Consider the following 22,487-nt stretch of genomic DNA (forward strand, 5'->3'; position numbering starts at 1 on the left):
CTCCTACATTTTCATACACTCATACATGGTAAACCAGTCAATGACTCTTTTTCCTGGGTACAACAGTGCCATGGTTTACCAACCAACAAAAATGGGCTTTTGCTCCTCACAGGCCAATGGCAGCTGATACTCACCAGAAGCCATCAATTGCTACTTTAACACAAGTTTGACTATCACACCCTACAATGATCCCAGAGCAACACACAGGCCATTTTCTCAACTAGGAAAGTAGCATTTGCAAATTGGACAGAAACTTAGAATTGAGATTTGGTCATTGCAGCCACATTCTCCAAAGCATTTGAAAAAGTACAGAGGAGCAAAGTCCAGAGCTGGATTATGTTAATCCGATTTAAAAGAAAAAAAAGCCTGTCCAGTCTAAGATAGAAGGCAGACTTATTGCTGAGGCAAGATCCTGCATAAAGCAATTAAGGCTTTTACTAAAGGATGGCTGGGACAGTGTAATTCCAACTCTTTTATCAGTTTCAAGCCTCTCAGCACTATATGGAATTTTGTTCAAAGCCAACAAGAGAGTGATTTCAGAGGTGCTAGAGAAATATCTCCGGAATATATGATGATCGCTACAGACTGAAGGAAACCATAGGGGAACCAAAAAATACATGGTTTAAGAAAAATAATTTAATGTATCAAGTTTTAATATATAACTTCACAAACCAGTAGCATGAAAAACGTTCTAAAAGCTTGTCACATGCAAAAACTAGAAAAGCAAGTCAAGGAGAACAACAGAATATCTGCAAAAATGTGCTCACAAATTTGATTGCAACATCTGGAACTAAACAGTTCATAGATTTTTAGTCTTGTTTTAGTAAGACAATGGTACCATACATCCTTATATGTATCAACTTTCTTGTTGCTAGCCCTGATGAAATTGCCACAATACCTTCTGACATTCCTCTTTGTTTAGAAGCCATGAATGTATGTCATTTGAACTGAAGTATGATTTCAGACATGCAATGCCTATTTGCATTATTCACAAGTGAACAGTAGAAAATAATATCAAAGAAATGCTGAAAAACATCTATGACAAAGGCCCTGATCCACATACAGCAACAAGGCAGAACCAGTGAATCCATGGTTGCCAATGCCTGACATTTTTTAGAACAGAATGGTGAAAATAAGAACACGTGCACTGGTAAGGACTGATACTAGTCAGACAGGCTTAATGGTTGTATAAAAAGGCAGGCAAGGAGAAAAAAAAAGTTTAGTAAGATTTGTGGTCACAAGAGTGGCTGCCACTTCCCAACAACTCTGTGCAAGCCAGTGCTTGAGGCACAGCCTACCAAGAGCAGGGGGCTCCCCACCAGCAGCCCTGCACTCACACAAAATTGTAACCTCCCCATGGCACACCTGAGAGGAACAGGTAGCATCTCCCCAAAATCCCAGCAAGGGGGAAAAGGATTTTTTGCTCAAGATCTCAGAAGAACAACAGATATTGCTGTATCAGAGCCAAGAGCAGAACACGGCTCCACCAGGACAGCTGTGTTGCCCTGACACCACCAGAGCATAGCACTGCTGATGGCTAGGAAGAGACTCAGAGAACCCTAAGTAATGTATTAGAACTCCCAGCTAACTTAATTCACACACTGGAAAAAGGCATTCAAAATTTTATGCTGATTATTAATAGCTAGGATTTTTAGATTTGCCAGAAACAGAGGCTCCATCTTGAACCATATACAGTATATGCAAGTATGAACAGAGGCTCACAGTGTGCAGACAAAGGAGGTAGGATTCAAAAGCATCCAAAACTTGTTCTGTGCTGTAATATTCTAGAGCAGAAAAACAGTTTTAATTTTTAATAATTTTTTTTTTGGTATTGAATATTAAGTGAAAATGTTACAGATTAGTTCTAAAAGGAATGGCTTAATTCTTACAACTAAATTAATACTGAAGCTTTCTACTGGACCTACTGTGTATGCATTCCCAAGCTTCAAGCAGTCAAGTCAACATTATCTTGGTCTTTCCAGCTCAGATCATGGATCCAATATATTGCATGTAAATTTCTTAGAGCATCTTGTGCCTCTTTCAGAAAAGCATCTATGAGGATAATTCACCAATGTGCAGAGCAGTACAGTGCTAAATGAGCTTTACTCCTGTGCATGTTACAGCAGAAAAACACAGCATTTTATGTCACCAGTGGTTGGTTACCACAGATCAGGTACTCAGTTCTTCAAGAACATAATGGAAATTTTTTGCCTTCATAGAAATCCAGAAAAGAGCAACTAAGATGTGAGAATATTTGGTCCAGGGAGTGGTTTCCCCAGTACTTAAAATCTACATTAGAGTAAATGATCAGGAATAATGAATGTCAAAGCAGCTGGTACACTCTAGCAAACAGTACCATTATATGTCATTTATATGTCAAATTATGCAGATTGATCAGTTGTATAACACAGACCATTACATTTTTCTATTGAAATTCCTGCCATTTGTAGTAGTATTTAACTACAGAATCTTCCAAGAGAGAAATCAGTCTAGAACTGAAAGCAGCACAAAAAATTTCTCATTGCTCCTCCAATCTATTTGGATTTTTAATAGCTAAACACCCTTTTGAGAAAAATGTATGCCAGATTGCTCATTTGAATTTCTCTGACTTTGGCTTCCAGATGCCAGATCTTATTAAACCTCAGTCCAATAGATTAAAGAGTCCTTTGTGACTACTTTTCCTCTCCCTGCTTGTTTATACACTACAGAAGAAGTCATCTCTCAATCTTCTTGTGGATCTAAAAACCAGATTAGCTTCCACAGTATCAAGAATTTTCCCAGCCCTCAAATACTTTCTGAACCACAACCACCTATTGTGTACCTCCTTTAAAAATGCATCTCAAGAACAGGGCATACTGCATTTATACGAGTTTCAAATATGTTGTCTCCTGTTGTAAAATAAATTCCCTACTCATTTGTCTTTAAATAGTCCCTAGTTATAATTTGCCTTTTGGCTGCACTCAAATGCATCTCTTTGACTAAGACAATAACACCATGGACATGGCAGAGATGTTTAATGCTTTCATTGCCTCTGTCTGCAACACTGATGATGGGCTAAGAGGGTCCCAGTGCCCTGAGCTGCAGAACCATAGCTGTGAGCATGAAAAACTCCCAGTTGACTCTGAACTTCTACAGGAACTCCTGTTCCAGCTGGATCCCTCTAAGTCTATGGGGCTTGATGGGATTCATCCAAGAACACTCAAAGAGCTGGATTATTCATTGCAAGGCCTCTTGTAATGCTTTTTGAACAGTCTTAGGAATCTGGGGAGGTCCCAGTTGATTGGAAGATGGCTAATGTCCCAATGTCCCAAAAAGGATGACCCTAGAAACTACAGGCCTTTTAGTATCTCTTCAGTGATTGGTAGAATTCAGGAGATTATTCTGCGAGTTATCGAAGGACCTGAAGGACAACACTGTCATGGGTCAGAGCCAACATGGCTTCACGGGGGGAAAATCCTGCTTGTAAACTTAATTTCCTTTTATGAAAAGGTAACTTACCTAGTTGATCAAGGAAAGCCAGTTGATATAATCTTTCTGGACTTCAGCAAAGATTTCAATACTGTCTCTCACAGTATGCTTCTGCACAAGATGTCCAGCTTACAGCTGGATAAACACATCATGTGATGGATAAGCAACTGGCTCATGGGTCTGAAACGGAGAGGAGACACCATTACAACTTCCCCGTGAGGGGAAGAGGAGGGACAGACACTGATCTCTTCTCTGTGGTGACCAGAAACAGGACCCAAGGATCCAAGGGAATGGCCTAAGTTTGTGTCAGGAAGGTTTAGGCTGGATATTAGTAAAACTTTATTTATGCAGAAGGTGGTTGGGCACTGGAACAGGCTCCCCAGGCCAGTGGTCATGGCACCAAGCCTGTCTAAGTTCAAAAAGTGATTGGACAATGCTTCAGGCTCATGGTGGAATTCCTGGTGCTGTCCTGTGTGGGGCAGGAGTTGGACTTTGATGAATCTTGTGGCTCCATTCCAACTCAAGATATTCCATGATTCTAGTAAAAAATACTTTTCATTACTATGCTTTCTGAAACAAAACTTACTATTTCACCAAGCTTCGTAATCCACAAATTTTGTGAGTAACCATTGTGTTCTTGGTTGTTCATTGCAACTGAAAATGCTAAACAGTATCAGGCTTACTCCTGATCCTTCACAGTAGCCCACCAGAAGCGTCCTCTCCAGTCATGGTTCTTCACTGACAATCAGTGGATGTGATCTGCAAATCTCTGCTTCCACTGATCAGCCTGTCTGTGAGTCACATATTTCACGCCCTCAGCCCACTCCTCCACAAATAGCTGTAAGTCAAGTATTGCAGTGTAATGCCTGGTTTCTCTTTTATGTAATAATCCCACCCACCAGAGATACCTTGTTTCACTGACCAATTCCATCCTTCCCATGTAATGAGAAAAACCAGTCTGTAGAGCTATTATTACTGGTATTGCAAATGCACGCACAAATGCACACCTACCTAGAAGGTATTGCCTCACAGCACAAAATTTTGCTACCTGAGGGAGGTCCTAGACTTGGATATGGTTGGAAAGGACAGTTTCCACTTCCAGCTCTGAAGCCCTTCTGCTATCATGTTAACCTGATGTGCAAAACCAGTCCTTTCTCACAATATCTGCCAGGGTGCTCTTGTACACCATCAAAAGACATCTGAGAGGTCTTGTGATACCTGTGGATCATTACAAAGTGCCTTCCAACCCACTGCTGTTTTTTTTCTAATCATGATAACAATGTAATTGAATATTAAAACACCAGATAATTTCTTTATCTTCTCTTTGAACTTTCCTAGCCAAACTCAGTCTGCTATGATGTAGCAGAATGTTGGCTACATTAAGGTGATTAAAAGACCAGCCCATGGAACTGTACAGCTGTATCTACAACAATTTCTACAAATTAAATATTAATAGGAATATGGATGAGAATATTTTCCAGGATCCCAGTGCCCTATTAATCTTAAATATATGCTGCTGATTTTCTTGCTTTAAGACAATGTTTATTAGTCCCACTTATACACTGTGCTCCATCAAGATTAATTCTGTTTTTTAAAAGCTACATTTTGGTAGTTTATACATAAGAAAGTAGATATTTTATTCAGAACTATGAAACTGAACCATTATACTGTCTAGTTAAGGCTAGATATTGCTTGAGAATGGCAGGAATATGAAAGAATTAAATAGGATTTTAATAATGTAGGTTTTATTGAGAAAAAAAGAACACAGCGCAACAATGTGAATCATTTAATTTAGAAGAACTGCGACGATAAAAATTTCATCTTGAATGTGCATCATGCAAGAATGCTATATGGAGTTTACTGTCTAAAACCCTGTTTTGTTGTATACCATAAAAATAAGTAAAAAAAGTAGCAAAGGTTTGCAGCAGACATGAGGCATGAATTATACTCATGAAATTAATTAATTAGGTTAAGGCATGCTGACAAGAAAACAGATTTTTCCATGACTGCTCTAATTAGTGAAACTTCATTCCTTAGGAACTCCTACTGTATGTGCAGACACTTTTTCAGCATGCCCAGCTTCTTCCCTCCCTGACCTGCATCCCCCAGCCTTTCACAGCCTTTCACTCTGTACCCGGCCCCTAAAATCCTCATTTCTCTGCCATTTTCTCCACCAGCCAGGCCTGAGGCACCAGCACAGTGTGGAGCCACCAGCACAGTGTGTCCACTGAGCACCCAGGACAGACCAGGCAAAGAAGGACCTGCTGGTGCTGTGGGCTTTCAGCCTTTGCTCTGTGGGAGCATGCATAAGATCTGTTTTCTGCCCCAAAACTGTTTTTCACAAAGCTTTGTAGGACTCAGTTCATACAACATCAGGTGCCAAAACATGCAATTTCTAGGGAAGAGACAGACAAATGGTTGGAACAGTAATAGAAAGCCCCTACAGTGTAAAAATTTCTACAGCTTGACCAAACCACTCCTTTTCCTGTAATGCAAACACTGAAATCCTGTGAGTCAAGCTAAAGCAGTAAAAACCCAAGCAATGGGTTTTTACTGCAGTTAAAGCAGTAAAACCCCCAGGCAATGGCGATTCAACAAAAGCAGTATCAGACCAGCACTCTGTACACTGCATTTCTGCAACAGTAACATCTGCCTTGAAAACAGTTTTTCCTCCTTTTGTTTCACGTGAGATAACAACTACAGAAATCATTATGGACCACATCCAGCAGCAAAATCCAACAGAGAATGCATCTGTCTAAAGGCATTTCACTCTCACCATCCACAAGAAAAAAAGGATCATTCAACAGGAAGCAAATCCTCCACTTCTTTTGGGTGCTTAACCAACCAAACCACGAGGGCCTGACTCATTTCAAAAAAACAGGGTGGTTCACCACTACAGCCCATGCTCATCTCACTTTGCTTGCCAGTTTAAGTCGAGTTACACAGTAACCACTTCTCGGAGACAAAACTTCTCTCTGCACCGCTTCATCACCAGCACCGCATTTCATGGAAGCACTGGGTAGTGATGTATTGGCATTATGGAACTGTCAACTACAGGCCCTATGACCTGTGAAATATTGACCATGCAATAATCCAGCCATAAGGGTTTCAACTCACAAGGTACCTTCTGCCCCTTTCTGCACCACATTCCCACCAGACACTTTTAGACAAGGTCATCTCTATCCTCTTTCCCAGCCCTAGCTGACCCAGGGGAGGTCATACGTGCCATGTGCTGTGGTTAGGAATGGTATTCCCAAATACAGTGTTCCCACTGTAAAACTCCAGACCACATGCCACTTGTTCATTTCCCCCCACCTCCCCCTGTGGCAGGATGAAGAGAAGAAATGAAAGCACAAAAAGGGAAAGATCACATGATAAGAACAATTTAGCAAAACAGCAATGAAATAAGAAAAGAAACAGTAACAACAAACAATACTAAAACCAGAGTGTACAAGTTAGGCAAACGATGCACAGGCGAGTGGTCCCCATGTGCCACCCACCCTCCACCCTCTGTTCCCCCTGCACATGGAGCGAGGCAATACCCAATAACCCCAGGGTCCTGGCTCTGCCCCTCCTAGCTGATGCTAACTTTAACTCTGTCCTGGCTGGAACAGGATGCCATGTCCTCACCACTGATGCTTCAAGAAGCAAACTGACATCTTCTTTGGGTTCTCTGCTAGCATGAGTGTTCTCTTCAGTAAGATACTGAACCACAGCCCAAAGAACCACAGAATCATTGAATTGTTTATGCTGGAAAAGACCCTTAAGATCATCAAGTCCAACCATAAATCTAACACTGCCAAATGAGCCACTAATCCATGTCCCCCACTAAAACATGCCTCTAAACACCCACACACTACCCACTCTGCTTTTCTACTCCCTTCTTTACCACCTCCAAAACCTGTAGGAAGGTCCACTACTTGCTCCAACTGTACCAGATGGCAAAGCACAGCAATATAATCTTAGCACAGCATTTAGATGAAATGCAGAATTGCATCATAGTGTTAACATCTTGTTCTCCCACTAACACTCCCATCCCACCATCACTGCTTACAAAACAGCAGGGATTATGTCATTGTCATATTTCTCAAACCTGAAACATCATTTTCTCCATACCTTCTCATTCTCCTCACTTTCCCACTCTCTTTTGATTCTCTTACTAATATCAGAAATGGAGATTCCCATAAGCTAGAGACCCCATTCCTGGGTTACCTTTTCCTAAAATATCTGAAAACTATCTTATGTATACACACACAAGTGCATACATTTGTCCTTATTTATGTTAATTTGTTTCATTCTTATGCTTTAGTCCAGAATTAAGGATTCTGTATTAATCCTGACATGAAGGTGACAGGAGTTCACACAATATTAAAAATAATGAGATAACCTGTTTATAAAACACAGGGTTTGAAAAAGGACACAGAGAGTCTTCAGTTACAGAAATTACTGAAAGGGGCAACATCAGCTCTTTTAAACCCAAAAGGTTAAATTTGAAACATCATTATTTCTTGAGAGAATTATTTTGAAAAATACATTGTTAAGGAAAGTATTGTATTTTATGTTCATAGCTCTTCAGCTAGATTTCTTAAATTAAGCTCATTTCCATGCCCCCATCCTTCCACCCCCATAAACATCAGCTCGTTATTTAAAAAATGCACAGTGAATAAGAAAGAGGCAATTAAGGATGAGGCACTGTAGATATTGACTGTGACAGGTGTTCAAAGAATGAATCAGTACATGACTTCCCTGTTCTTTTACTCTTCCTTAAGCATCTGCTTTTGCCTTCTTTTCTGATTTCCCCCTGATGCTTGACCCTAAGAAAACCTCTGAGACCTCCTTAAGAAGTGAGGAGCTACAGGAAAATTTTAAAAGCTACAAAAACCCCAGGCATGTCCAGTGACTCCTACCTGGTTTTGGTTAACCTTCACGCTCCAATGCTACTCAAAGCATCTCATTTGTTGAGAACTATAGCATTAGACTTTCTCATTATCATTAATAGTTACCTTTACACAATATTGGTTTTCCCATTTAACTAAGAAAAATCACAAGTTACTTGCTGGCAATTGGTTCTTCCCCCAGGCGGGACACAGCCTAGCTGCAGGAGGGAACCAGTGCTTCTCAGGAGTATCTGTGATGTCTGCAATAAGCCATTCCTCAACCTTGTAAGACCTGTGGATTGAATTAGATCTGCCAAAATTTTCTACCAATTTTCTATTAACATCACATTCTTCCTAACAGCATAACTGCTGTGAATGTGTATAATAAAATATATATCTAACTCGACTCCATCTTTTGCAAGGCACACTCTGGGACTGAGATATTCAAAACCAAAAAAGACCACAATATCACTAATGTAGGAAAGGAATGGTCAGGATATCTGGGTGGAAAACAAAAGATAGGCTCCTAGACAAAGTAATTCTAGATTAACATACTAAATAGGATTTTTCCCTCTTTGTGTTACACAAAGAAATAAAGAATTATTCAGAAGGGCAGCCAATGCTCACAGCAGGGTTAACCGTGAATCCAGACCAGGTTGCTCAGGGCTTTATCTAGTTGGGTCTTGAAAACCTCCAAGTATGGAAATTCATAACTCCATGAGCAACCAGCTGCACTGCTTAATCACCCTGACACTGAAAATGCTTTCCTCATATAACATTGACCCTGATATTCATTCATACTGCATAAAGTTGAAATCTCCTATTTCAATTTGTCAGTGTCTTTTGCTCTCCCACTATACACTGCTGTAAGAACCTGGCTTCACCTCCCTGTAAGTGTTGGATAGCTCATGTTAGGTCCCTCCAATGCTATATTTTCTTCAGGCTGAACAAGCCCTGCTATCTCAACCTCTCTTTGCAGGACCAGTGCTCCAAGCCCTTGACCATTTTGGTGGCCTTCCACTGAACTCATCTAAGTTCACTGACATCTGAACACATCACTGCAGATATGGTCTGAGTAAAGGAGAATGATCACTTCCCTCAGCCTTCAGGCTGCTGTCCTGTTGATAAAGTCCAGTCTGCTGCTATCCTTCATTGCTTTGTGATGATCAAGGATGAGGATGTAGTGCATTCTTGGCTTATTTAATTTTGTCTTGTTTGCTGGCCCTGTCAGCACAGGTGCCAAGTAACACCAAACAGCTGAATGAGCAAGCAGAAGACTTTCTGCCCAGTTTTGCAGCCTATCCTCACTTAATATGAATGGAAGATCAACTGTCCTGTCAGGATAGCTACTTCCTTACATCATGTACAATCATATAAAGAACCTGTTAGGATAGCAGAACTGCAATGACAACATGAGCCACCCACAGTCTCAGGCTTTTTTATCTATCTGAGCTATAGATAACAGAACATCCAAACAAAGTCACCAGCTCCCTCTCTTCTCTCCTGCTCTATTTGTTTTACTTTTTGCATCAGAAATTGTTTGTCCCAGAAAGTACTATGGGGTGTGGGATTTTCTTGGTCATTTTCAATGCAAAGATGTGGCCAGACACAGCATTTTACAATTACAGTTTACTAGCCTAAGTGTACACTTGTAACCAGGGACACAAATTAAAGGGAGCTGCAAGAAGAGCTCTGTTTAAATGGGAAAACAGGGGTTTCCACATAATATGTGACAAGTTAATAATGCATCATGAAACACAAGATATTTTTAGTTCTCATTCAGTTTATGAGCATAATATCAAACCTCCTCTATCTAACATGTGAACACAGTAATGAAACTAAGACAAAAAGATGAGTGACTGTACTTCATCCAGTATGTTCAGGTATCAATATACTGCTTGTCTCTTTGCTTGAATAAAGATACTTAGAGAACGTATCAGTAATTTTTTTCATTAAAGTTTAAAGAGGGGAAAGTATTAGGATTTTATCCAGGATACACAGAAAAGGCTTCAATTTTTAAGGGGACTGTAGAAGTGGGACTTTAACTTGGGCCTCTAAATCTTAAATCTCTGAGTCACATGTGAATGCACTGCCAACCCCATGGAACCTAGAATCTGCCTCATATTTTGCTGGCAGGTACAGATCTTTGTGAGTGTGTAGCTTGTCTGCTATGACTGCCTGAAGAAAACAGCCCTTGACTTAAGAGCCGTAAGAAAACACAGTAAGTACACACACCATAGTGTATTGCTTTACTCACCATTGCTGTGTCTAAACAATTCAAAAGCATCTCTCTATGAACACTTCACAGGGAAACTTTCGAACACTCTATGAATACTTCTGTATTTTTTATATTCAAGGAAAACACATTCACCTCTGTGAAAAGGGGTTCTTGCACAATTTAACAGTTAATGTATATATATTTTTTATCAAATCCTGTCAGCATTCATAGCTCTCAACTCAGATTAGTAGCATATAATTTGAGCAGGAAAATTGAGAAGAAGAACATGGTGGGTTTAAGATCAGAATTGGCACTTGTTTATGATAATATTTGCAGCTCTTCCATCTAAGTACCCACACAGATTGCACATACTCCCATAGAGATGGAAATTAATATGTGAAATACCTGTGCAGCTTGAGTGTCACAGTTCCATAAACAGTAGCAAAGCCCAGAAGACGAACCCATCTTAGGAGAACACAGCGAAATATACTTGGCTCAAAATACAAAATGACAACCTATAGAACAGAAAGATAGAGAGAGCTTCAGTACTGCTTTCATGAGAAAGTAGTTCTTCATTCAAATGCAGAATAGTTGCAAAACAGGACAGCAGACACATTTCGGCTCGTACTGCTGTATATTTAGATTTTCTAGTAAAGCACCGGCATGATCAGATCAACCAGCTGGCACAGTTCTAGGCACCAACTCCTTTTTGAAGGGAGCTGGCAAAAGCCCTGTGACAGACTGTGAAGTGACAACACTTTTAAATGCAATTCCACTGACTTTTCTTAACTGAGTGAAAACATGTACCAGAGAGGAGGATAGAACAGAAAAGGATGTTTTCCTTGAGCAATTCAAGTGATATGCAGCTGGTTTAATTCTGGTTTGATAGGCTGTATTTACTAGGTTACACTTCGAAGTCACTCCTAATAAACCTAGCAAAATGATAGCTGCTCATTTTTCTCTGCCAAACTAAAAATGATTGCACTGGCCTCTTTGTAGCCAAAATATGAAATATTTATGACACATTTAACTCTTTCTTCACCATATATTGCACCTAAGCTATATCAAATCTCCCTATGCATCACCACTTTCTTAAGGAATATAACCTTTTTGTTCACCGATTCATTTCTCTAACCACAATTTAAAAAGTCCTACCAGCCTTTTGCCCTGTCTACCAAGGACCATGCACAAGGACAACACTCCATAAGCAGTAAAAGAAAGCTACTTCTGTAGGCATAGTGCATATAGAAGTTTCACTATCAAGTAAAATACTACTCTTCTCTAAAACAGGGTTGCTCAGTAAACTCAGTCACAATTTGAATCAGGAGTCCATTTCTTCTCATTCCAGCAGACACTGTCCCTGGTGTCCTGAGTGTTGATCCTATATTCCTTCCCTGGTCCCACCAGGAGCCTGCAGCCCCAGGAATTTGTTGGAAAACTGCCCCTACCATTCATGTAGACCTTGCTTGGTCCTGCAAACTTAGATCCCATGCATTCAATGTGTCTGACCAGAACCTGATAAAACAACCCAGTGCACCATAGTAAAAATTAATTAGGTAATCCTGGTCTAGAGAAGGAAGCACTGAAACATTTCAGGCCATCTGTCACAGCTTCATTTACAGTCAGTACATTCTGGCAGCAGAGATAGTATTGTGCCTACTGGCTGCCACATATTATTTTCCTAAGTAAATGCTCTACTGCGTGGGAATTCAAGTTCAGGATATTGGCCAAAAGCCCAGGACTACATCCTTTGGGTGACACAGAATTCTTTAGAAGAGTGGGGGCAAAAATGGCAGATGTGGGCTGAGAGAGATGGAAGCTGCTGTTCTTCACTGGAATGCTTTTTTATACAGCAGAATCAAACTATTCCTTTTAAAAATATGATTTGCTGAATCAAACTGTGCTGCAAAATTTAATCTGCCTTTTTTTCACTGTTACTAGACTGATATGGAATCACAGAATGTACTGAGTTATAAGGGACCCACAAAGACCATCAAATCCAACTATTGGCAATGCATAGGACACCTCATGAAACACACCATGTGCCTGAGATATTGTCCAAATGCTTCTTGAACTCAGTCAGGCTGGTGCTGTGACCACTGCCCTGGGGAGCCTGTTCCACTGCCCAACCATCCTTTGGGTGAAAAACTTTTTTCTGATTTGGCATGCTTCAATGTAGACATTTTCTGGGATTCTGACAAACTGTCCATGTAGGAAAGGCAGCAGTTTTTCTCCTTGGAAAATCAGCTGCAAAACCAAAATGCATCCACATATACATGACCACGCTTGGGCAAATAGAGCATCCAGCAAAACGTTTCTCAGAAAGACCTGAATGGCAGCAATGACTTCTTATCCTAAAATATACAGTTATATAGATTAGGACAGTTGCAGAACCTGAGCAAAGTCTGTAGCAGTAACGTCTCCTGAGGTTTGCTGGGGGATAGAAAACACCATGTTTCATCTTTGATTCTTCCAAACAAGAAAATCAATGTCAAAAAAAGACTGGCATACAGAGACTCTGAACATTTCAAAGTTGATCTGAAAGCAGAATTTTTCAGATAATTGAAATGGGAAGGTCTGAAAACTCTCCAGGCACAGAATTTTCTAAACAAGGGCAACAGCTCTCTCTGCCATGCAGTCTGACACAGCAATTTCATCTGCCGCTGCTTGTTGAAACATTAACTGCATGTGTCTAGAAAATCTCATTGATTGCCATTGAATCATTTGTATGAGCAGCTGAGGCATTTGGCTAGATATCAGCCAAGAAACCACCACTTCAAATGCAGCCTGGTGTGAGCTGGTGTGACAGCTCACCGTGAAGGCTCTAGAGGCAAGGCTCTGTTGGAGAAAACTGTTCTCATTTTCCCATTTGAAATAGACACATTTTAACTGCTCCTTCACCCCGTGGTGAAAGATACTGCAGAAGTAAGACTTCATCCAAGTTTGAGTCTTTTGGATCTTCCTGTGTTTATATGATGGAGAATCGTAATGGTGCCTTCACAAAGTCCATTTCTACTTATTCCTGCACATGGTCTGTCATGGACCCAAGCTTTGAAGAGCCAGAATTGCTATATGTACATTTTGCTTTCTTCTTAGGCATTGCAGAAGGCTATTCTAAGCATATGTCATTCCCATTCCCATCAGGGTTCACCAGGATGCTCAGGTGACTGCCCTAAGCTCTTGTCAGAATTATGTCTCTTATAAGCACGATGAATTTCAGAGGCACAATGTTTAAATGGAACAGTCTTTAATGGATTGGAGCCAAGGGGCTGCACTCCAATCCTACAAAAAAAAAAACCACAAACAAACAAACAAACAAAAAACACCCAGAAACCAACAAAAAAAAACAAAAAAAAAACAAAAACAAAAAAAAAAAAAAAAAAAAAAAAAAAAAAACAAAAAAAAAAAAAAAAAAACCACAAAAGCAAATAAAAAACAACAACAAACCAAACCAAATCAAAAAAAGAGAGGAACATAACACAGAGAAGTCTTGGATTTGTTTTATATCAGCCTCTTCTACCTTATCAAAACCCCCATTCCCTAGTGTTATCCCCAGAGCTAAATCTTCTTCAAGTGACAACAAATGTGCAGCAAAAGGTTGCTGAGCTCCAAGTGAGGAGCTTAGGATGAGCACCAGATTCAACCACACATCCAGGCTGCTCTCAGCAAAATAAGGGAATCCCTCCATTCTATAAGACTACACTGCCCACCAAAAATCTGACAATATTTCATTTTCTCTTTTTGCATTTATGATGCAATAGACCATGATCTTCTTAAAAATGCTGGGAGGTTTTGCTGATGGATGGAACAAAACATCTTTACTGTACATAAAGAAATGTGTTATCAGTTTTGCCGGCTCCTGGCATGCAATAGACATCAGTTTCTGCCACTTAAAAAAAAAGATTTGGGGAAAATTATTTGGAAACTAGAAGATGAGCCAAACAGTGGCTGTTCATGTCCCAGTTACTGCAGCTGTGCGTGAGACTTCACGAACTGTGACTCGTCTTTGTCATTTGGACAAATACGTTTAGATGTTTGCTTTTAAACTCAACGTGGTTTAAGCTATTACTGCCCTTGCCAGAACATTGTTCCTGTAGTCACGCCACCACTTGTGGAGTCAGAGATGAAAAGACTTCCTAAGGTCACCAGCTAACTGTCAAGAGTGTTTAGAGCTGGAGAATTACAGACACGGAAGAGGGACTTAACCTGCTGACACAGCGATCAGCCAGCTCAGTTATTCATCTGACATGAAGAACAGACACACACACACACTCTAAAGACAACAGCTGAAGTCAATGAAAGCACCTCACACATTACAGCAAATATTCCTCATTGGAACAGGTAGGAAAGTAGAAGTGCAAAGAGAACTAACACAGAACAATTGAATATTCAAAAACATAACATATTTCGTCCACACACACACACACAAAAAAAAGAGGGAATTAATGAGTTTTATAGGCTCAGTGCCATTGCTTCTTAAAAGATAAACAGCATTTAGAAAGATTCTTTTAAAAAACCCACTTTATTACAGCCCTATAATATTAATAATGAGCAAAACTGTGTATAGCAAAATGCTCTTTTGTCTTTCAGGTTAACTTTACTGTGCACATTAAAAGATAGTTAATTCTGCCCTTCACCTTGGCACCAGATCCAGACAAAACTACTTTAATACTGTGCACGTCCCCAAGGTGCAGTGACTGGGAATCAGTCTGCCTAAATCAAATGTATAATTTCTTCCTACACTGTTTTAAGGGGTCTAGTAAATCAGGCCTACTAATGCAAGTTTCACAGATAACCCCAGGCTAAAAACAAGTACCTTGAGAAAGTTCAGCTGCAGCTGCTTGGACAGGAGCTTGGCCTAAAGGCTTCAAGTACACATGTCCATTGACTAGAAAGGCACTACAGCATTTATTTTAGGGCATTTGCTTCACTATATGTCAATTAATAATCTGTATTAGGAGGACTAAGCCAAGCACTTTATAGCCAGCTGTAACAATTTTATAATGTATTTAAGACAAACACTTTTTACTTCAATTCTTAAGCCATAAAAGTCACATGAATAGATCAAAAACTCCTCTTCCTCTATAATCATTAAATTGCTACACTTCATGTTGAGAGGAAATGGGCAACACCATAATGTCTCAAAAGACCAGAAGCCAAAGAGCTTTAAAAAATACACGTATTGCCAGTGCTAAAAATCCTAAAACTAAACAGAAAAAAAATTGAGCAGGACCTTAACTCCAAAAACCCCAAAGAATTTTTCAACTCTTCTTTTCTTTGCCCTTGGTTGTCGAATCATATTAAGGTTTAGGTTGGAATGGATCTTTCAAGATCATCTAGTTCCTAGTGCTGTGGACAGAGATGTTATCCATGTTATATGGGTGGAAATGAAATTCAGAGCTTAGAATTTGAGCACCAGCATCATCTGCTGAAGGATCTGAGGTGCAAGTCACCCACTTTAGACAAAAGTGATGCCAAAGTAATATTTTTTTTCTCATTTGCAAACAACCAAATTTGTCTTAAAATTGTGCTCACTTAAACCAAAGGACTTTACAGGAAAACGATCTACTTTTTAAAATTGAACTTCAGAATTTTCTGCAAGTACTCTGCACAGTTCAATGCAGGATATCACACAGCCATTCAAGATAATGTCTTTTGGGCTAATTCCATTAACAAGCATCTAGGAGATACTGTGAAGAAATCCATATGATCTGTTCCACTGCCCAACACCATCTGTCCTTGCCTGACTGCAACAGCTGTCTAGGGCTGTCTCTAGGCAATTCTGCTATGCAACAAGCCATCAGACACTTCCTCTCAGTGTCCTGCCGTGCTGAGGGATGGGCAGCCTTCCTCCTTCTGCCATGTTTCAGTAGTTTCTTCCAACACGTCAAATATCCTCCAGGGTACATCAAGTCACCTATTAATGCCTCAGCCCTAACACTGATAAGGGATTTCCTGCAGCAGAGATGCTGTTTGCAATGTTAGATAAGCTTGCTATCCAAACTCATAACAGTCTGGCACTACGCTTCCTAGGAAAGGACCAATCCACTTCTATGTGGGCACAGTGCCATCTCAACAGATGGGATGAATGAAGGCTTTCATGAGCCTGTGCACACTACGGGCACCACTGCTCGAAACTTGACTCACAGCTCACATCATCTGCTTAAATGTTAGCGAAGGCACAGCTCCTTATCCAGCCCTGTGCTAGCCACAAATATTTCTGGTGCAGCTACACACACAACATTTTAGAGGTATGATAACAGCTGAATATATACCTAGCCTAATTATGTAAGAACATTTCCTTCCATTTCCATCCCATTTTTTTAAGCCACATGTGCTTTTTAAGACATTACATCTTACTATAATAGGCCTGTGAGCACACAGTACCATCAAACCCTGCTAACCTTGCAAATTTCACCATTTTAAAGCAGAGCTGCATGGGATTATTAGCTCAAATGCCTCTGTAAAGCACACATTTGCTGCACAAAACCACAGTAACTACTCAGTAGGTTTTATTCTTGCCTCTGAATTGGAACTGAATCAACCTCCCAGTACACAGCATTGGAAGCACTGTGCTGCTAGGGGCAATGCATTTCAGGTAAGATGTATGCCACAAGCAAAATCCTTTCACCATTTAAGAAAGATCTTCTGATTTTCTTCATAAAAGAAGACAAAAAAATTTTTCCTCATCACCCTTACAAAGTCCAGCTTGAAATTCTGCCTACTGAAATTCCCTTTTCCCTCCCACTATATTTTCAACTGTAGATATTGGTGTTTCTTTCATTGCCTATTGTATAATATCTATTCATACATATTAAACCTCTGTCTGTGTTTCAGCAAAGACATGTCTTGCCTGTAAAGTTTTTTGGAAGACCATGACCCAGTATAAGCACACAACCACCAGCACAGTTTAAAATGAAAGGGCAGACTTCTAGAACTTCATTCATCAGTGCTCTGATATCACTAGGTTTTATCACTCTATGGATTCATCTCCATCAGGCAGTAACAACAGATCTCTTAAGTTCTTTATGGAATACATATTTTACAGTAGAGCTCATTTAGCCCCCTGAGAGATTTAATTGGAGATTAAGCAAACAGAACCTTCAAGATCATTCTGGTTTGACAAAATACTGCATACTTAGAATGTCTTTTTACAGATACATCTTCAATTATTTTCCCTCTTTTTTTTTTCCTTCCTGTGTTCATAAGGGAGATCTCAATTAATTATTGACAAGACACCCTGAAAAGGTTATTTTGAGGAATATAAACATCCATATGATTTCCAAGATGCTGTCATGTATTTCCTCCAATTTAAAGAAAAAAAGTGATACACCACAGATCCTACCAGCTCTGGAAATATTTATTTATAAGTGGCTTGAACACATGGCCTGAAAATGCACTGCACCATAAATTCTAGCCTTTGCTTAAGCCTTACTAATGATCCAACTTCACTGTTCCTATTTCCTTGGCCTAATGAATAGTATTCTAAAATCAAATAATAAAAAATTAACATGTAATCCACAATGGCTTTAAAAAGAGACATGTTTGCACTCTGTAGACAGATTTGATCACAACAAATGAATGTTTATGCCCAACAAGGCCCACACAGTAGAGAAGAGGACTTTACAGTAGAGAAACCAGGACTTTGTCACAAAACAGCTTATGAGAGACATCAACTGATGCCCTGGCTGAACAGGTTATAAATGCTAAGGGTTGAAGGGTACTCCAAGTGTCAACTCACAATCAACAAGAGAAAAGAGATACAAAGAAAGAGAGGACACTAGGTCTACATCCTCTTAGGGGAAAAACAAAGCATAAAAACAATTATTATCAAGAAGACTAGACCTCTATCCCAGGCTGCTGTGGGAGCCATCTGAAGAACTGAGGAGAAACAGAAATTACCTTGAAACACTGGATTATCATGTATGTTCTCTGCATCTGTTTCCAAACACAGAGATCATGCTTAGCTTTTCAGTGTAATAGAATAAACTATTTAACTTCAGCTGCAAACTTCTCAAATACAAGGAGAGATTTCAATGGTATTGGCCCAGGGAGTGGAGATACTAAACATGATCATTCAGGAAGTATGAGGTCTCCCAGTCTAAGGGGCTATAGGCACTGAGGTGCTGGAGGTGGAAAGTCCAGTAGCTTCGGGGCAAATGTTTGTCCAAGAAAGGTGTTTTCTTGACCATTGCTGGTTATTGGATGCTCCTGTAGAAGCACTAAAAGACAGGGGTAAGACTCTGAGGCTCAGAAGTTCCACTGAGACCATGCCTAAGCGTAGCACAATGAACTAACTACCTAACACTGAAAAATCTAGGCTGAAAAAAAATCTATTAGTTTGAATCATGTCCCATGTAAGGCAGAAGAGAAAATAAAGTCTGCATTGCACACTATGCTTTCCTTGTTCTCACTCAAGTGTACTTCTAACTCACCAGTACCATAAAGCAAAAGAAGCAAATAAATACTTTTCAGGGAGTCCAAAAAGTAATGAGCTTGGTTGGCCCAACTGACCTTCTTACCCATCTGCTTTGATGTGCCAGCTATTTCTCTGTCTTTGGTAGATGTCTGTCTCTCATACATATATTTGCTCCCTCTTGACAACCTCACAGTCTTTAATACAGTTACCCTAAAAGTAGCCTGAACAGCCTCAGAAGTCAGTCCTGAGAGTTGACTCATCTCAGCAATTCAGACACTTGAACTGGCCACATGTGGACTTGGCTGGATGTCTGAATTTTCCACTGAAATCAAGACACTGCCTCAGGAAGTTTATAATGTGTTTAAAGAAGATTAAACAAGATTCTTTAAGTTTAAACAAGATTCTTCAGAAACAACTATAACTGTTGTGTTTGAAAATTTAAAGCCTACCAGAATCTACCTAGCTGTGTACAGAGCAAAATGCTTTTCCTGACCCATGTAGGTCACCAACCAGAGCCTGAAAGCACAAAATTAATGCATAGTAATTGATCTGATTTTAAAGATACTTAGAGGGGCTAGTTAGAGAGTCAAAGCTGTTGACTTCACTAAAAGGCAACTTCCCAAATATTTTAAAAATATCTGTCTTCCTGTCTTCAAAAAGAGTGCTAAGAGCAGTGTATATAGCACTGATGCTCTGCACTCTTTCATTCAATGCTTTTTAAACTTATACAAAAAAGTCTTCAATTACTTTCCAGTTAAATACTGAAAGATACATGAAAATGTGGGTTTTCTGATCAAGCAAATGGTCAGATTTTAAGTGAAGATTATTAAATGTGATCTGCCAGCAGCAACTAAAAGCAGAGATGAGCACATAGGGCATTCAGGGCTCCAGCTTCATGCACACTAAGGCTGAGAAGAGAAGCACAAGTGAAATACAGAGGAGAAGCTGAGCTCCTTAATCATTCAAAGCTTCTATTTTCATAGTTTGCATTACATTCAAAAAACATAATTCAAAATTAATAGAAATAATTTCATCAGGAGGTTTTATCTCAGCAATGTATAGGCGCACCAAAAATTGTTCATGCTGATGCAAAATTTAAAAGTGGAAAATCAAAGCAAGCTGCAAAGTGAAAATATCTTCTGAAATATTTGCTTCTTCTGCCAGTTAACTTTTATAATCCAATTGCTTCTTTCATTTGTTCAGCTACATTTTCTTCCATGTGACACGCCACTTGGGTAAATCACAACAGTCAACTGAATGTCCTAGTTTACCTACTTCATATGTGAAAAAAAAAATCGTAAACTTATTGGGAGCATTAATGCCTCTTTTCTTAAAAGAAACGTGGTAACCAAAGAAGCAGAAAGAGAAACATTTTAACAAACTGAACCAAGTCTAAACCCTGACATCTCTTCAGCCCGTTCATTTGCCAAACCACTGATACATTTTAATAATGGTTTAAAGGATATGTATTTTCACTATTTTATTAAAACCAAGGAAAATCTAACAATTAATTTTAAGACCACATCTGTGATTTTAGGAAAAAGGAATCTTTTGAAAACATAATGGTAAAGTAGTCTATATTAAAATAAATCTTGCAAGAGCTGCAGCTAAATCAAGACGTGATAGATTAAATTATTCAGAGCAATTTGTCAAGTACTCTTAATGCAAGACACAGGTCATAAAAGAGACTCACACAGACTTTTATATCTTGTTATACTATAGCTGAAATCCCTACAAATATACAGTGTAAGGTGTGTGTGGGGGGGTGTTATTTGAGTGTTTCCAAATAGTGACTCCTACCTGGGGAAAAGAAAACATGCAGTATTTAGAGTATTTAGAGTTCCAAAAATACTTATCTCCTTGTCTTAATCTAACAAAGCCAGAGAAGTATTTAACATAAAATTTGTAAGAAAAAAAGCTATCTGATGGTTTAGGTTCTTCAGAAATACCTCCTCCCTTGCTGCACATGCTCTCTCTGAACTACATGTTAGCAGGTTCATGAGTCAAGGTAGGAATTTTATTGACATCAGCTATTAAGATGATTATTTGGAAAAGGTAATGGGGACAGACCTGGACTTTGAAATACCCTGCTAAACCACAGCAAAGAGCAGGACAGCACTGTCTGCTATCCTCCTCAGGATAATTTTTGTTGGTATTTATTTTGACAACAAGCAATTTAGAAAACTCTCTCCACTAAAATACCAGCCGGACATCTCAATCCAGCCGGTGCTGATTAGTTTACTGCAGACATCTCTGCTGGAACTATTGACTTTTCATTTTCAGCTTATGCACCTGTAGCAACAGCAGCAGTGGGCACAAGCCAGAGACCACAGCATGACCAGCCTCCAGAAGAAGTGCTGGGAACACTCCATCTCCTCATGTTCCCTAATAAAGACAGGATGTCTGTCTGATAAATCTGCTTTAGGTAAACCGAAGCTACCGGTAATTGGATAAACTGCAAAAATGAGTGACATACTCTGCTGGCATGATCTACATTAATCTTCAATCTACACTAATCATATCAAGCAAATTATGTTATTAACATAATTAATTCATTATGGGTAATTAATGAAGTCCAGAAGAAGCCAGCCACATCTGCAAATTCAAAATTCACTCCATAGTAGAAAGTATGAAGATAGGAATGAAACAATTTTTTTCTTCCCAGTAGGAAGACATACTTATAGTTCTTAAATTACATGGATGTGATAATTTTTACCTTCCAAAAGAATTGTTTGGACAGTTTGCTTGGCTAAGAGGGCCAGAGTGCTCATACTTTTTTGGTCTAGTCAAAAGGGAAAAAAATGTTTAATAGAAATCTATGCACAAAAAATACTTATACAGTGTTGAGCAGATATTGAAAAAAAAAACTGAGAAATTAAAACAAATTTAGCAAAAATAAATGTCTATATTCAAGATGATCAGGTTCTTATGTCATTTTATTTCAATCACGTATGCCACCCAGGTGATTTTTAAAGAACATCATAAAATTAATCCCATGCTTGTATAAATATTTGAATACATACACACTTAAATACAGAAATAGATTTAGTGCATTTGTTGTGATTTCTTTTTTGCCTGTAAAATCATGATTTTCTTTAATAAGTTAGTGCATTGATTCTAAAGCACATGGATTCTAAAATAGCATAATTTGAGTGTATCTGTGCCAATGTTTTCTGCCTCATGAAAAGCAACACAGATCAGTATCAGTCTCAAGTAATCCTAAGCAGCCCTGAAACACACTTTATTTCAGAACGATTCACAGGGCATCTCCATGAGCCATAAAACACAGCATGTGAGAAAGTCTTACTCTCTATATTCACTCTCCTCACCACATTCAAAGAGGGTGATTTGATATTATTATCCAGCTATTTGTACTGGGACTAGGAATCTGGAGCAGATGTTCTACACACCTGAACCAGGGAAAACAAGTGCATCATTAAATTCCAAGACAGCCCAAGCTCCCTCTGTATTCAATGAGGAGCACTGTAGGCAAAGGCCAGGCCAC

The 22,487-nt window shown here is 39.3% G+C and overlaps 1 protein-coding gene across 1 annotated transcript in view; it reads right to left on the reverse strand.

The window, feature by feature from the left end:
• GPR158 (G protein-coupled receptor 158) overlaps positions 1 to 22,487 on the reverse strand; it is a 187,165-nt gene that overhangs the window by 41,982 nt on the left and 122,696 nt on the right. The window contains exon 6 of the mRNA XM_053967378.1: positions 10,969 to 11,078. Within this exon, the coding sequence (XP_053823353.1) occupies positions 10,969 to 11,078 (110 nt within the window). The remainder of the gene's footprint in view (positions 1 to 10,968; positions 11,079 to 22,487) is intronic.

This window comes from Vidua chalybeata, chromosome 1 (assembly GCF_026979565.1).
Source record: "Vidua chalybeata isolate OUT-0048 chromosome 1, bVidCha1 merged haplotype, whole genome shotgun sequence".
In the NCBI taxonomy this organism is placed as follows: Eukaryota; Metazoa; Chordata; class Aves; order Passeriformes; family Viduidae; genus Vidua; species Vidua chalybeata.